This window comes from Bemisia tabaci, chromosome 4, assembly GCF_918797505.1.
Source record: "Bemisia tabaci chromosome 4, PGI_BMITA_v3".
NCBI lineage: Eukaryota > Metazoa > Arthropoda > Insecta > Hemiptera > Aleyrodidae > Bemisia > Bemisia tabaci.
The window spans coordinates 57,553,105-57,570,457 of record NC_092796.1 but is presented as its reverse complement, the minus strand read 5'-3'; the positions used below and the strand labels follow the sequence as shown (position 1 = coordinate 57,570,457).

At 38.9% G+C, this 17,353-nt stretch overlaps 1 protein-coding gene across 1 annotated transcript; it reads left to right on the top strand.

The window, feature by feature from the left end:
• Nucleotides 1-228: 228 nt before the first annotated feature.
• On the top strand, nucleotides 229-16,835 carry LOC109042617 (uncharacterized). The gene is made up of 7 exons (XM_019059483.2): nucleotides 229-680; nucleotides 4,020-4,126; nucleotides 5,899-5,999; nucleotides 8,075-8,237; nucleotides 10,917-11,015; nucleotides 11,548-11,667; nucleotides 12,699-16,835. Exons 1-7 carry the CDS (start codon nucleotides 623-625, stop codon nucleotides 14,595-14,597), a joined length of 2,547 nt encoding a protein of 848 aa, XP_018915028.2. The 5' UTR covers nucleotides 229-622; the 3' UTR covers nucleotides 14,598-16,835.
• Nucleotides 16,836-17,353: the final 518 nt, after the last annotated feature.

The following is a 17,353-nucleotide window of genomic DNA, read 5'->3' as shown; positions in this document are numbered from 1 at the left end:
TGCTCTGATTTCCACACAAGAGAGTGAGGGCTCTCAGTCAAAAGCGCATGGATGAATCATGTACGCAAGTAAAGTAGCATTGATGTATGGTATATAAGAGTCTGAAAGAAGGCTGAAAAATATAAAAAAACCGTTAAGTAATAGCCGCACACTCAGCTTGTCAAGATTTTCAGTCTCATTGAAGATAACCATTTCTTGGTATTTTTTGAGAGTCCTCAGATAAATAAAATCGTTAATCCAGTCTGCTGTTGTTTGTACTTAAATCGTGCTGGATCCGGTGTAATTTAGCGGTAGCTTCATATTTGTTCCTTTTAATGTTTAAGTGCTGATAGGTAGGAACACTTTTTCTGGTGCGTGGACTTTAAGTGCGAGCGCCGACAATTCATTAGTTGAATGATCTTGAGACGCCGCTGTGTTCATAGCGGGGATCCAACGACAGTGCGATTTCCTTCAAAATTATCACCAAAACAACAAATTTGAGGCCGCCCCTCCAAATCTCATGACATAATTTTTGATTTGTTTTTCAATCAATTTAAAAGTTTCGAAAATTTGTGTTCATTACATTCATTTAAAGTAGTTTTTACGTTCGTTTGTGAGAGAAAGGTATACAAGAAACTGAAAAATGTCTGGAAAACACATGATGTGGGTTTTGCTGGGAATGCTATTGGCTTTCGTGTCAGGTAAGAATGTTGGGCTCCTAATAAGTTCTTGGTAACTTGACTAGTGTCAATCATATATTGTGAAAAAGTGTTCTAAAATAATTAAATCCACAGAAAAAGCACCCGAGAATTACTGGAAAAGCATCACACACACTGCTAATTTTCTCCGTTTTCTTGCAGCCAAAATTTTAATTCTACCTCCGCATCCATTAATTTTGCGAAGCGTTTCCTTTAAGAAAGTTCAATATCAATGATAATTATGTCTTATACGGCATGTCAGTTTTTAATGGAGAATGGAATGAACTTATTATTATTTTTTATCTTTCTTTGTACATGTTACCCACCGCTTTTCAACATTGTTTACATGCTTATGAGGAGATAATGATGATTCCCACCCTTACCTACCCTATAAAGTATCGTAATAATTTGATCAAGCTCGAAGCAGAAATGATGTAATCTTATTAAGTGTCCAATTTTTGTCCGAAATTACATTATTATTCTTTATTTTCTCGTAAGAGGGGTTTCAGCCCCCCCCCCCAATTTAATAAAGCTCAATTAAGATAAGCAGAACGTAGATCAAAGTTTTTATGCCCTTTGCGGTAATAAAAATACAAATTTAATTTGTTTAGTAAATATATCAGGGAATGTATGCAGTTAATCACGATCAGCTGAAGCGAAGTCTTTATCAAAATTCCCTGAAATTTGGATGAATAGTTCTAAACACGTCAGAAATGTGATTGATTCACTCGGGAACTTCGAATTCGTAGGATGAAAAAAGCATCAACCTTTTTTGTGATCATGAATCATGGAAAATCACAATTTTTTTCTAAAAAAATACCGGCTTTTCTAGCAGAGTAGCAGTATGTTGAAAATTGATTGCATCAGAATTAAGAGGCTAATATTATCATGTAAACGGTATTTCCATCTTCCTCTCTCATCAGCTTTTCACTGAGTCTCAGTCCCTCCGAAAATCGAAATCTCCAAACTAACGAGGCAATTATGCTCACGATGGATTTTGATTTAGCACTCGGGGTGCATGAACCATGGTAGAATATGCCAATGAGGAAAAATCATGTTCGAAAAAAGGGAGGAGAGCCAAATATTTTCAATTTCATCGAAAATGTGAGCTTTCAGCAAGATGGAAATTGACATGCGTCCTTACAACTTTTGTAGGTTTTTTCCTGTTCAACTGGATTCTGTAAATAATGTTCAGCTCCACGAGAAGTAAATAATGAAATAGCTCTGGACTCACCCCCTCCCCTCATTATGAACTTGGCCTTGAATTCGCAACGTAGGGGAGGGGGATATGGTGAATGATACCCTCCAATCGACGAAATATTGATGCAGCATTAAATGGACCGCGTTACACAGAAAGGAACCAAGCCACATCAGCTATTGCCAAATTTAACAGGGGAATTTGACTTTTTACGAGAGAACGTTTGTGCGGATTTCTTTGAAAATTTTAAAGAATTTGCTTTGTATTATGGAGAAAATTCATAGAAATTTGCACAAAAATCCGCACAATCGTTTTCATGTAAAGAATTAAATTTCCCGATTAAATTTAGCAATAGCTCATGTGGCTTGATTCCTTTCTGTTTAACGCGGTCCAAATGTGCTTGAGAACGTCTGCTGAAACGTGCTGAAAAATGATTTCCATTTTTTAATGAACGTGTTAAAACACGAAACGTGGCGTGACCACGTGTTAAGTCGCATCATATAACTAGTTGAGCTCGGCACCACTTATGAGAGGTATAGAATGCTCGAGGACCAGAGATTTTACATGCAATAACTTCGTAAGATTGAGATAGGACTATAATAAGGTTTTGAAAATTGCAATTCATTAACCTAACTTGTATGAAATATTGTGAAGAACACTGTAGTGGCGTAGGTGTCAAATCCATTCCTAAGATCACAAAACGAGATCAAGGTTGAATCAAAAGGGCTTACACGTCAAGGGTTAACGCTGCCTTGAATAAGTCAGGAGTTACCAACGCTTAGGAACTAAAAACTTGAATCTGGCTACTTCTATGGTGCCCAGAGCCAATTATAGACAAATTTTAAACATTCTGAGGAAAATGAGAGAAATCAAGGATTAAATCGTAACACACAGGATAAAAATTTATCTGCTCTTCATTTCAAATGCAGCCAGTGGGTTCGTTTTAGCACCAGCCAAAGATGAATGAAGTGGCAGTTATTGTCATTGAATGGCGGACTTGAAATTGAAACTGAGTCTATGACGTGAAAAGCCGCGATACCGTGCCGGATAAAGTTCAGACTTTCCATTGATTTGAGAGGTTCTTCAGAATCATTTCCCAGAATTGATAGTGCATCGTTGGGTAATTCGTATTTTTTTATAACATTTATGTTCCTCTTCGTATGAGGAATGTATTTGTTGTTTTGTCATAGTCAAAAATTCCTTTCAAACAACGGAAATTATTGACATGAAACAGTGGCATATGAAGCGTTACTGATATGAAGTGGAGGAAAATGGAAAAAAATTACTGTTTCAGCAATAGCAAGCTGACGTGTATTTTTGATGAAATTCATCAAGAAACTTAAGAGCCTTTAGAAACTTTAGGAAAACTAACCCCTCCTCTCTTTGTATTTGTATCACAATCCGTTTTTTTAAAACTAAATCGCTCCATTTGATCAGCCATGTTCGCGTTCTCATAAAAGCAGAACGATAGTGAAACAGTGAAACCACCAAAAAATTTTGTAAAAAGAAGGTTTCGTATTACTCTCTCAAAAAATTGAACTGGAGCGGGAATTTTGGAATGCTGTAATCGAGGTACTTGTTGTTGTGTGTTCAACTCCGATATTCCTTGAACATTGAATCCATAGCCTTCAGCGCAGACTTAATTGCTAGAATATGTGTCCTCAATGTCTTCCTTCAGATTATATGATACCAAGGCTCACACATCTTTCATATTTAAGACTTAATATCGATGGCTGAAATCAAAGAATGCATAGCTTAATCGCAAAATTTAAAAATCTCCGGCTATGTTTTGTTTTCTTTACAAATAGGTAACCAAAATATTTTATGAAATTTTCTGCGTGAGTGATTTGGAACGCGTAAAACAAATTTACAAAAAAATTTCAAGAAGATAGTTGGTTATATGCTTTCAAAGAAAACAGGACTCGAGAGTTACAACGTCGCAATCGGATACACGTATTTTCCATTTTTAGCCATCGATAATTAACTTTTCATAGCGATCAAATCTCTGGTAAAATCAAGCTTTTGGCGTACATACTTTTTGTAATTTCAATGCCCTTATTTTATTATATACAGTTTTTAGGAAAAAAAGAAAAAAAAAGAAAAACATTTACCTGCGTATTAATGCGATTTGTTTTTCTGCTCAGAAATCGATGCATATCCACTGTCAAAACCGAGAAGCACCGGGATGCACTGGGAGCGTCAGAGATTGACTACCAGGCATCAAGCAAGACTTGGAGAGTACCCGTATCAAGTAAGTCACTGAGGAACGAGTGATTTTATAATTGCATGGCTGATTTATGACGTTGATAGTAATTGACCATGGAAAAATACATTTCATTTTTTACCTGTGATATTGCATTATTGCAAATTGCAAGGTCTTAGAGGCATGCAATAAAGACCCTGGTAAAAATTGGCAGTAGAATCTGTGTTCCAAAATACCATAGACCTACAGGCGGCTGTAAGATTTCCAATAGATTCTACAGCCGGCTACACAATTTCTTATAGCCTTTTATATCCGATGGCGATTAAGCAACATTCAGGCTATTAAGTGTATGCTAAACGTTACTAATTACGGATGCTAGGACTTGGTGAGTTTTCGGAATACTGCTCTCTTTTTGGGCCGTAGTATCTTGATTTATTTTGCGAGGAAAGCTCCGTATTTTTGATGGATGCCTGCCATTACTAATATATTAGAGCGCCTTCAGTTTCGTATGATACTGTGCAATACCTCTGGTGTGAAATAGTTGCTTCAAGCGCCGTGGCAGGCGGGCAGCGCGAAACACGCATTTGGCGCCTACAAACCTAACAGGGATACTTCACGCGTTGCGTAATGCGTGAAGTATCCCTGTTAGGTTTGTAGGCGCCAGTGCGTCGCCGCTCCGCTTTGTGTTAGGCTCTAATATTTCATCTGGCGGAGTCAGCGTTATTCAACCCATGATTTTGAAATGTTTGCTCATCCTGTATGGATTATTCTCATTTTAATTGATGAAAAATATGTATTAAAGGAAAATATAATGTGTGTTTTGTAAATATTAAGGTGATTCCGTATTAAACTTAATGATTTCCAAAGCACACGAGTTTCTACACAATTTTTTACAGCCTTTCATAATCGATGGCGAAAAAGCAACAGCCAGGCGATAAAGTGCGGCGATAGGAACTGCATAATTTTTTATCGCTTCTTATAGCCCGGCCGTATGATTTTCTCCGCATTCTACAGCCAGCTATATGATTTTCTGTAGCCTTCTTTAGCCGGCTATAAGAATTCCTATGGTATTTTGAAACGCAGCTCTTATCGCCAATTTTTACCAGGGGATGGACTTCTAGTGTAAATCAACTTGTATTGCCAGAAGAGATTGCACTGAAAAAAAAGTCGCTTGGATCTAGAATCCAGACTCTTAAAAACATTGACAACAAAAAATACTCTTGATTCCATCGGACTTTTTGCTTGAATCAAAAGGAAATCCGCCTAAATCAAGAGGCTCGGCTCTTCGATTCAAGGAAAAATCGGATTGAATCAAGAGTATTTTTCTTGTATTAAGAGTCCGGACTCTAGATCCAAGCGACTTTTTCTAGTCGGCGCGCGTTTGGAATTAATAGATCATGGATTCCAAACAGACCAGCGTGCATGACATCATGACAAAGCAACTTTTATGATATGGACAGGACATGTTCTGAGAATGGCAGGATAAAAATGGCCTGTGGAAGTCCTGGGATTGGGTGTTTCTCAGGCTCTTCCTCGGGAAATTTTTGAGAAACTGAGTCGTCTCAGGAGCAATTTTAAACTGTCTTCGCCAAAAAATTGATCGAGATACAACCTTAAAGATGAAAATTTGTCCCGCTCTAACTGAGTATGTAAAACCCCTTAAATTTCCTACAGGAGGCCGAGTATATTTCTGAGGGAATCAGGAGGGGGCCCCTCCTCCTTTGTTCCGGTTATCCATGACATTGGAATTTTGTTGCATTTCATTCATCATTATAACAGTTTTCTGACAAACCACTGATCAACATGTTTACTAATTCCAGATTCTCATCAGGCTCAGACCAAGCCTGGCTAGTTTGCCAGTATGTAGTGGTGCGTTGGCTAGTCCTTATCACGTCATCACAGCCGCTAGTTGTGTTCAGGAGTGAGTAAAATGTTGTTATTTTTTCGATACCTACAAACATTTGTGTACTTGCGCGCAATGAATTTTACACAGGGGTGGACTGGGTCCAAATTGTGTGGAGGGAGCCGCCCCCCCCCCCCCCCCAAAGAAAAAGAGATTTGAGTCCATCATGTTGAAGGATCTAACTGAAAAGGTTCTAAAATCTCTGGGGAGAGGCTCTGCTAGATTTTTTGAAAAGATTCCGAACGAGGCCCTCAAATTTTGCTAAGAAGGACTCCTGCAAACACCTAATGGTCAAAGTGGAAGGCCCTGTCCACACGAGCGCGGCTCGAGGAACTTATTCGACAAACTGCTCAGTTCCCGGAACTTATTCCTTGAAACGAGACCATAGAGTACATAGAGTCGTAATGTGAATGGGAGAGCTGGCGCCATGTTCTGCTCGACGAATTCCGAGCCCGGTGTGCGCCGAGTTCGGGTCGCTTTTTCGATACATTTTCGATCCAAAATGGCGGTGTGGAATACGTGGTAATTCCTATCTCCTCTGTTGTTGTTGTTGTTGTCATCGGATGGCCGGGTACCCGTGTATCGCAAACAATCGATTATGTATCGAAAAAGTGACCCGGCGTCACACAGGAGTCTCGGAATTCGGGACATGGAAAATGCTTAAAAGTGGCGCCAGCTCTCCCAATTACATTACGACTCTATGTACTCTATGAACGAGACATGCTGTCCGCACACGAGTTCACCCGAACTGAAACCGGGACTTCAATAAAACTATACAATTATCGCAAAATAATAGATAATTACGGCCGCCAAATTAACAAAAACAAATGTCAAGACATGTAAAGGACATAACAAACAAAAACAAACAAATTCACATCAAAAGAAACATATATAGAAGCTCGGAGTACGGGGGAAGTTCCGGGTTTTGGAGGAATAAGTTTTTAGCTCAGCTAAAACTTGTTCCGGGAACAAGTTCCTCGGAATAAGTTCCGCGAACCGCGCTCGCGTGGACAAGGCCTTAATGGACGGTTATTTTCTAGCCTCCCGGGCCAGTCAGCCCCCGATATTACGTCTTGAAGTTTTTGACGAAAAAAAGAGGGTGTAAATAATCATGTAAATTGTTCATCATAGGTGACAAATTTCATTATTAAAACAAAATGAAAGGGGGGGAGGGAGAAAAAAAGCAAAAACAATACATTATATCAGTTTTTTCCACGTAAAAAAAATTAAACCTGTCGACAGTGGTATTATGCTCACATGATTTTTACCCGTTTTTAATTCATAGATCCCGAGAGTGAAAAATGCATTAAATTTTCGCCCGCAAATTGCTATTATAGGCTGGGAATATTCATGAGAAACCTTAACAGAGAAAAGGTACATTTAAGCCTCACACTTTTGTTAACTTATGTTAACACAATGTTAACTTATACAATCATAACTAGCCTAGAGCGAGGAATCGCGAGCTCACGCCTCACGCCCTAGCGCCTTCAATTTTGCAGATACAACACGGACATCCATCAAGTACGAATAGATGTATCCCTGCGCCGTCATCAACGCGCGACCTTTCCCTTGCTCTATTTCCACGTTGTGTCGGTTCCGTCTATCTTATTTGTAGTAGAGCTTCTAGGACTACGTTAGCAAAACAGCCGAGAATAGGAGAGATGTAAACGGGCCTTTTTTTTACCTTTTCTCTCGAATTCAAGCGGCACCTCACTGACTGCATCGGTCGAAGCATTACGAGTTCACGCATCGCGCCTTCAAGTTTGCAGGTACAACACGGACATCCATCAAGCACGAATAGTTGTATCTCTGCGCCGTCATCAAAACGAGTCCCTTCTCTTACTCTATTTCCATGGTGTGTTGGCTCCGTTTGTCCTATATTTGTAGCGGTGTTTAAAAGACGTGAGCAACACGGTCTAAATTTAATTTGGATTGCATTTGTCGGCCAAACTAAGCATCGGGTAAAAATAATTGGGTGAAGTGTCTAGCTACCATTACCTCAATAATTATTTATGTTGGTTCCGGCCCTATATATAGCTTTCTATCGCTCCTTCGGAAATTTCATCACATACTCTTCCATTCTTAATTCACAGGTACATCAATGCCCCCGACTATTTGGAGATAGTTGCAGGTGCACTGAATATTACCGAAACTGCAAAATCCAAAAACTCAGTTGTCGTTCGAAATGTTACGCAAGTGTACATCAATGCAGATTACAACACAGAGACCTTTGAGAATGATATCGCCGTATTGGAGGTTCGTGACTTTAAAGCAATAATTATCTAAAATTATCGGTTGTATTTTTGTTTTCTTCCATCATTCAGACACAGAAAACGCTACTCTACAAACATGCTGCATTAAAGCAAACCTTCGAATTTTATTGAGCGCAGATCTAAATGAAAAGTGTGCTCGCAGGTGTCCGAACACAGTGGCATGAAACGAAAGAAACTTTTGAGGGATTGGACAATTTCACGAGGTTGAGAGATTTTTGAAAAATATGAAACATTCATTTTATGGGCGGAATGCAACACGCAGTAAAAAACCAAACAATGAAAAATAAAATTAAGTTTTCATCTCAAGTCTGAATTTTTTCTCGTTTTTATCGTATGGGAGACATAAGTAATGCAAAAGAGCAAAACAATCCCTCAAAACAATTTTCGCATCGATTTGATAATGATCTAGCGTGACATGATAATCCACGATACATTTTTCAATACCTTTCATATATTTCTAAAATTTCTAGGATAATTTTATGTGAAATTTCACAAATTCATTTTCATGAAATTTTGCCTTTATGTGTCGGAAATGTAATGATTTTTATTTACAAACTATGGAGTGAGCTGAGTTTGTATTCTCATTCTCTGAACTAAACAATTATTTTAAGTTTTGGTCGCATGATCTATAATTTACTAGAATGCACGCGTTCAAATGAGGAATGCCGCGTAGGGTGTTAGGAAGCAGTGACGTTTTTTACTTCAAGAGCTTGGAGGACAAGGCGCATAAGTGCAGTTTTTGAAAAAATTGAGGTATTCATGAGCTCAAGCAAAACTAGTTTGGAGGTACATTCTGTGAAAAATTCACGACAAAAATCCAACTTGAAAGCAGCGAAAAGTGAGTTTAAACTTTCGCTCCGTCATAAGGCCCCAAGGCCCCAAGTTGTACTTTTGAAACCTTAAACACGTGTTTCATGAGATAGCAAAAACTGGTTTTCAGCACCTCGTCCTCCAAGATCCTCTTCTTGACTCTATTTTTCTTTCATTTTCTACTCCAAAAAACATTGGGAAAAATACGATGAGGTCAGTTGAGACGATATAATAACCTTGCGCAAAGACTCATTTTTACGCGTGACATGGTATTACTAATCGTCAGAGGCGGATCCAGCAGTTTGGCAACACCAGATTGCCTCAATTTAAACCTATGTTAAATAATCGATTCTCGTCGGAGCACCTGGCCCCTCCAAGAATCGATACATTTCCATGGGTTTAAATGGAGAAAAAACAATGTTGCCAATTTGCTGGATCCGCCAATGCTAATAGTAACGATTTTACGCACCGCGGCCGCCGGGTATGAGAAAGGCTCTGCTCGATTTTTTTTCTCTTGACAGCTTTTTCATCAGTGGGTCAAGTTGTCGAATGGGATGAAATTGTGTGCAACAGTTAATGATTCAACTGGGTCAAGGGCTGAGTTAGAATGAGGGGAAAGATAAAACTTCTTCTTATGAGTGTAAAAAGTAAATACTAAGTATCTTTCTTTTCAACAATCTTTCTTACGTAGGAACGATCAAGCCAGTTTTCTTTGTTACGGATTCCTCACATGAATCTACATCTCCGCACTCCCAAGTAGCATTTTTCAACGGAAAAATCGCGATATGTTGCGATTTTGTCGGCGATAAAATCGCAAAGATCATCAACATCTGAGCGATTATCCTCGATCTTGTAACAATAAAATCGCGATTTTATCGCTCGGCAATTTATCGCAACAAAAATCGCGATATATGGTGATTTAATTTGGATTTTATCGAGGAAAATTGATTGCGATTTTATTGAACAAAAAATTGCGATGCACAGCGATTTAATAGCCATAAATCGCAATTTTTTATTCGATAATATTGCGATAAATTGCCACCGATATAATCGCGATAATCAACCGATAAAATCGCTATTTCTCGCGATCACTGCTACTTGGGCTTGAACCGGCTACTCATCGAAGAAAATGGACGGGCGTGGGCAGCACTCCTGACTCAAATGACTCTCTGATGAATTTTAAAGCCAAAATGTTAATATTCTCTCGGAAATTCCTTAGACCTTTAGTCATCTCTCGTGATACGGACGGGGACATGCATTTTGAGATCTCTGCGCCGTTGATATTTCAAAAAGATTTAAATTTCGAAGCCGACCGAGTTCGCCTAGCGGTCGGCGCGTCTGGCTCTCGGCCAATACGTCCCGGGATCGAACCCCAGGCCTGCAGTGGTGGCGACTTCTCAACGGACTGACGAAAGAATCTGCAGAAAGAGACTCTACTCGGCCTTAATCCCTGAAAATTTGAAAGTCTGGAGCATGGACGTGTACTAACCCTAACCCGATTGATTCCTTTTAAAAGCGCGGTGACCGTTTGTTAAGCAACTGAGGTCAAAAGTTGACTTGAAGTAAAGCGCGCAAGCTCATCTTAATAAAAAAAAGAGAAAACGTTTAAATTAACATTTGCCCGAGAGTAATGAACTACATAATGATCCACAGAGCAAACAAGCATTGTCCTACCTCCCCTCTCCTTGAAAAATTATTAACGCCTCTCAACTCTCCCCCCCCCCCCCCTTGAGACCCCAAAGACCGGCCTCAGTTGACGCCCGTGACAGACTCTTTAAAATAAAGGGTTAAGACTGAAAATAAAGTTTTGTAATTGTTATACTATTAGGTAATCTTCTATCAATGCTTACAGGTGTGGCCCCAAGTTAAAATGTCCAGGGTGATTGACACGGTACAATTGCCGAGGAATCAAATTTCAATTGGACGCAAGGCAAATATCAGTAGTTGGCCGGTAAGAAAAAAGAATACGTATCTATCTATGATCTCCTACACCCTGAAAATGTGACTGTGAAAATTTGAAATATGTTCATTTGTGCTGACTTTTGAAAAGTAAAATTACGATGCTATGAATTTTAAACACGACTCATTGAAAACCTAGACTATTTTTCCAACAAGCCTTTTTAAAAAAAATCGTTTGAATATTGACTTATTGTTTTAAACGCAGCGTCGCTCTGACAAGTTTTTAGTTCATAAGTACTCGACATTTTTGCTGCATTATTCTTTTGGAAGACGCACAATTGAAAAACTTCCTCTAAGTATTAGCTGCATTTCCGAATTTGTAATCGAAACTTTTTTATATACATGTATATATCTTTTCTTGCATGAGTTGTGCCAAACTTTTTTCTATAGAATTTTTCAAAAGTAAACCCATTTGCACAAAAAGAGTGTACCTATACATAGTTGCTTTTGTAGATAGGCTGTTGTATAAGTAAGTCCGCTACTTCTTCTCGCCTCATCTTCATTTTTTACTTACATTTGCACAGGATACAGAGGATCTAAAAGGAGAGTTACTGACTATATCTCACTGTGGAACACACGATAAGGAATCCTCTCCATCCTTCATTTGTGCTCAAGATGGTTACGGACACTACGTCACATCTGAGGTACGTTGCAATTTACTACACGTATGTTTTGAATACAGCTCAATATTAAATGCACTGAACGCCCCAAATTTACTGAGGAAAAATTTTAATTTCGACGAGTTATAAGAAAATGAATGAACTACATCCAACCAGCTTTTGAAAATTTGACCAACTTTCGTTTTTTTTTTTTTTCTAATCATAGACTGATTTTCACGGAGGCAAACTCAGCATTCCATGGTTAGTTTGATATAATAATTTTTATCGAAATATAAAGATGGAGTCATCAGATGGATCAAAGGTCATAAGCGATGTGTAGTGCTTTTGTCTACTTCTCACAGCTAAAAATGCTAAATGGACAGATACATTATGTGCATAACGAACAGCGAACGATCCACTCAGCGCGCCCCAAGTAGCACAGATTGCAATAAGTAGCAATTACATTGTAACAATATTGCAATTCCACTGAGTGTTGTGTATGTTGCCTAGCTCCTATTTGAAGGGGCCCCGTTAGTTGAAACTTGTTGCAATAAAATTGAAATAAGTTGCAATTTTTCAATTCACTGCATATTGCCTATCTTTCTGACACATGTAGCTCATTTTGTTGATTGTTTAGAATCTGCATAAATCGACTAAATGATCTAAAAATATTGCAATTTAATGGTAAAAAAATCACAATCGTATTGAAATTAAATTGCAATTTAATTTCAATATTTTCGTTGCACTGTGCTACTTGAGGCCAAGGACTGGCATGATGCTACGTATACATTACAGTGTAACCAAATAATAAATGGAGATACACTTGATAGTATATAGAGGAATAGAAAACGCAGCTCCAAAAAGAGAAAACTACCAGATATTTAAATTATTCACATCGATAACTGCGCATGAGGGATTGAAATCGCGAGGAATAGATTCATGAAACATAAAGTGACTTTCTGCTTGCAGTTGATTTTGGAAAACTGCGTTCCAGTCAACTATAAGAAGTGGACACTTCCAGGCAGCTAATTTTCGAAACCGTAGCTTTCTTTAAAGAGTGTCATTCTCGTTTTCAGGTAGATATTGGTGGACCTCTCGTTTCATGGAATGAAATTCATGGACTAGTTTGTGGAGATGAAGAAAAAGGCGTATTAACGAAAATATATACTTTTAAGAACTGGCTGGAAAGTATAATCACACCTACAACAACTGAATCGGAGGAAACAGAGGAAACCCAGGAGACGGAAGAGTCAGAGGAGACGGAGGAATCCGAAGAGACCGAAGAATCCGAGGAGACCGAGGAATCTGAAGAGACAGAAGAGACTGAAGAATCTGAGGAGACTGAAGAGACTGAAGAATCTGAGGAGACTGAAGAATCTGAGGAAACTGAAGAGACTGAGGAGACTGAGGAGACTGAGGAATCTGAAGAGACCGAAGAATCTGAGGAGACAGAAGAATCGGAGGAGACTGAAGAGACTGAAGAGACTGAAGAAACTGAAGAAACTGAAGAATCCGAGGAAACTGAGGAAACTGAAGAATCTGAAGAGACGGAAGAGTCGGAAGAGACAGAAGAATCCGAGGAGACGGAGGAATCTGAGGAGACCGAAGAATCTGAAGAAACAGAAGAGTCCGAGGAGACTGAAGAATCGGAGGAAACAGAAGAATCGGAGGAAACAGAAGAATCGGAGGAAACAGAGGAATCTGAGGAGACTGAAGAAACTGAGGAGTCTGAGGAAACTGAGGAGTCCGAGGAAACAGAGGAATCTGAGGAGACTGAAGAAACTGAGGAGTCCGAGGAAACTGAGGAGTCCGAGGAAACCGAGGAGTCTGAAGAGACTGAAGAGTCCGAAGAGACGGAAGAGTCCGAGGAAACAGAAGAATCCGAGGAAACAGAAGAATCCGAGGAAACAGAGGAATCTGAGGAGACTGAAGAAACTGAGGAGTCCGAGGAAACCGAGGAGTCTGAAGAGACTGAAGAGTCCGAAGAGACTGAGGAATCTGAGGAGACTGAAGAATCTGAAGAAACAGAGGAGTCCGAGGAGACAGAGGAATCTGAGGAAACTGAAGAGACTGAGGAGTCTGAGGAGACCGAAGAGACAGAGGAGTCTGAGGAGACAGAAGAATCCGAGGAAACAGAGGAATCCGAGGAGACCGAAGAGTCAGAGGAAACAGAGGAATCTGAAGAAACCGAGGAGTCTGAGGAAACAGAAGAATCTGAGGAGACCGAGGAGTCCGAGGAAACAGAAGAATCTGAGGAGACCGAGGAGTCCGAGGAAACAGAAGAATCTGAGGAGACCGAGGAGTCCGAGGAAACAGAGGAATCTGAGGAAACGGAAGAATCTGAGGAAACGGAGGAGTCAGAAGAAACCGAAGAGACGGAAGAATCTGAGGAAACTGAAGAGTCAGAAGAGACAGAGGAGTCCGAGGAGACTGAGGAATCTGAGGAAACGGAAGAGTCTGAAGAAACGGAGGAGTCCGAAGAGACAGAGGAATCCGAGGAGACCGAAGAGTCCGAGGAAACAGAAGAAACGGAAGAGTCTGAGGAAACCGAGGAGTCTGAGGAGACAGAAGAGTCAGAGGAAACCGAGGAGTCCGAGGAAACAGAGGAATCTGAAGAAACAGAGGAATCCGAAGAAACAGAGGAATCTGAAGAAACCGAAGAATCCGAGGAAACTGAAGAGTCTGAGGAAACGGAAGAATCTGAGGAGACGGAGGAATCTGAAGAAACGGATGAGTCCGAGGAAACTGAAGAGTCGGAGGAGACAGAGGAGTCCGAGGAAACTGAGGAATCTGAGGAAACGGAAGAGTCTGAAGAAACGGAGGAGTCCGAAGAGACAGAGGAATCCGAGGAGACCGAAGAGTCCGAGGAAACAGAAGAATCGGAAGAGTCTGAGGAGACCGATGAAACCGAGGAGACTGAAGAAACTGACGAATCTGAGGAAACTGCAAAGAAGAAGAAAATATCAATATCATGAGGCCGATCTTATTTCTGACTGAGCAATATATGAAGTTGAGTTGTCTCGCCCGCGGAGCATTTCTGTGAATCATAGAGAAGAATCGTATTTTCCCAATTTCAATCTAATGTGGGATTTTATTTCGTCAGAAATATACGCTGAAAATCTCCGTGGTGCATTTTACCTACAGAAAGATCTGAGTCCCTCTTTTAATGAATCTGTGTAGACCTTTTCTGCTTGCGTAGGCGTTTTCATTGTAATTTCATTGACTGTTACACTGCGAGGGGTCTAAAATCGCACTTTTTAAATATTATGAAATGAAAACGCTAAACGTAAAATTTGATGCCCATTTGCAATTCTTCAATATTAAAAAAAAAAAAAAAAAAAAAAAAAAAAAAAAAAAATATGATAGGGAAGGAACAAATGCACATGCACCAGCATCGGTTCTGAAACTAAGAATGCTAGCTAATACGCTCGTAAGAGCTCACAATTGAACCCAAATCTCGTTCAATTTAATTTTTTATTAGTATTTTTTTCCAGTCTTAAGAAGTAAATGAAATCTCATTCAATTTTCCCGAATGAAAATATTAAATTTTAATCGAAAGTAAAATGACCTTGCGTGTACCTCGCACGCGTCGCAAAACGTCATATTGCACACGCAAAAATTTAAAACTTCAGCTACCGAACATGAAAAAGTATCTAATTGATATCGTTCCGTCATTATTTTTATTTTTTTTTGGTGACAATTGGTAGGTGTGTTAAATTTATGAGCCTCCATACTTGCTTGTCGTCAGTTTAGTTGTATCAGGAAGAAAAACAAATTTCACTGATCTCGATCTGCATTTTTATGAGCTGAGTTTTTCTGTAAAAAAAAAAAAAAAAAAAAAAAAAAAAAAAAAAAAAAAAAACAGTACATTTTTTAGGTACCACTAGAAAAACACGAGCCGAAAGTTTATTTTGTCCTCTCAAAAATATTCTGAAGGGTTCAGAGAGAAGTCTGCTTAAAAGTGTTTTATTGGCGCTGCCCTATCCTTCCACCTCCCTTACTTCTTTTCAACACAAAAAATAGATTTTGAATCACTCATTGGATTCCAAACGACAATTTGAACACGAAAAATTATCATCATGATGGAACAATTACAATGGAAGAAGAGAATCGAAGTATTTTTTTCATTTTTTACGTAGATATTCATGGGAAAAATGAAAAATTCTCAGTTAGTCAAGAAATTAGCCAACAATTTATAGGCAGAGCATAAGTAAAAAATTGGACACTTAAAATTAAAATCTTCGAAGCATCTTTAAAAGAATAATTGGAAGGTTTTGTATTTCATACACTTTAAACGCGGAAAACGGTGTTGGGAAGAAATGACGCAAATTTCGGCATTGAAAATCAATGACCGAAGCGCGGAACCACCTATCTCCATTGCGGTGTTTCAAAAGTTCCGCCTTTTGTTTATTTTTCCGAAGAGAAACAAGCTAACTATATTGCTTGAAATTTAATGTATACAGAATATTCTGCTAGTAGGGATGATAAATCAAAGCAGTTTTTAAGAAATTACGTTGACAAGTTTCCTAAAGAAAAAACAAAATATGACTGGAAGTCTTCCACGTCGCAAACGGAGATACGTGTTATCGCACTTCAGCCGTCGAAATGTCCTTTCACATACATTTTCCGTGTCCGTGAAAAAGGGCCATGCTCCCCGCCCCCTTGAAAATTTGTATGAATCTCATTTTCTACATCAGGATATCTATCAAATAAGTTCTTGTTGTACTAATTGATAATTTTCCATCGTAAAGGTGGTAAAATGTGAGTGGAAAATTTCAAGCGGAGCAATCTAGATCTGTTTTCTTAGTTTCACAATCGATACGGTTGCTGGGATACATACAGATAGTAAAATGATATTGAAAAAATGCCAAAGAAGGGAAAATTCAATACTATTTGACGCACACAGGGAGGGAAAAACGGTGCGTTAAGAGTGAGTAAATAAGAGTTAAGAAGCTATGTTCCTTAACGATGCAAACTTCAAAAATTGCGTAAGATTTTTTTTTTTTTGGGGGGGGGGGGGACTTACGCTCTTTGCTCCGTTCAAAAACGACGCACAATGACGCACACAAAAAACTGATAACACCGGATGTTCGTCAAATTCCGGGAAAGGTGCATTGCCTAGTTAGGATCCAAATTACTGTAAATACTCCTTATTTTCTAAGATTTTGTAAATATTGTACAAATGTAATAAAAGAGAAAAATAATCACCAAAATATTTTCTCTTCTTTTTAAGAAGTCAACTTTCTCAGAAGATATGGAGAAGTCCTGGCAGCAGCAATCAACTTCCCTAAATGTTTTATCTCTTCGCGCTGTTTTGTGAAGATTGAGATATCAAAGAATTTTCTTCATCCCTCTTTAATTTATTTACGGATCACCCGATTAGGTCACTAATAAACCCATGCAATGATAAAGATCTTCGTTTTTCAAAAAACAAAAAAAAATCGACTTCTCTCATACAGAAAATAAAAAATGAGCTATATTTTGCAACATCACTATGCCAACACATGTTTTAACTGATGGATTTGTTGATATCCAGAATAAATCGCCGAAGTAAGATCTTTGACGCGAGATTTTACTGATAAGTTAGAGAAATTATTGTCTCGACATAGTCTTTCAATGCGTGGACTTTAGTGTTGTTGTGTGAGGACGGAGACGCTGCGTGAGATTATTGGGCTGAAGTGAGATGGGCACAGGTGAGTTCGTTTGAAACCTAAATCGATGGTGAAACTAG

Bases quoted from the DNA above. Each gene is read 5' to 3' on its own strand.
- LOC109042617 (XM_019059483.2), top strand. From the start codon at position 623: ATGTCTGGAAAACACATGATGTGGGTTTTGCTGGGAATGCTATTGGCT. The intron at 681-4,019 runs GTAAGAATGTTG...TTTTCTGCTCAG, and splicing joins GCTATTGGCTTTCGTGTCAG to AAATCGATGCATATCCACTG. The intron at 11,668-12,698 runs GTACGTTGCAAT...TCTCGTTTTCAG, and splicing joins GACACTACGTCACATCTGAG to GTAGATATTGGTGGACCTCT.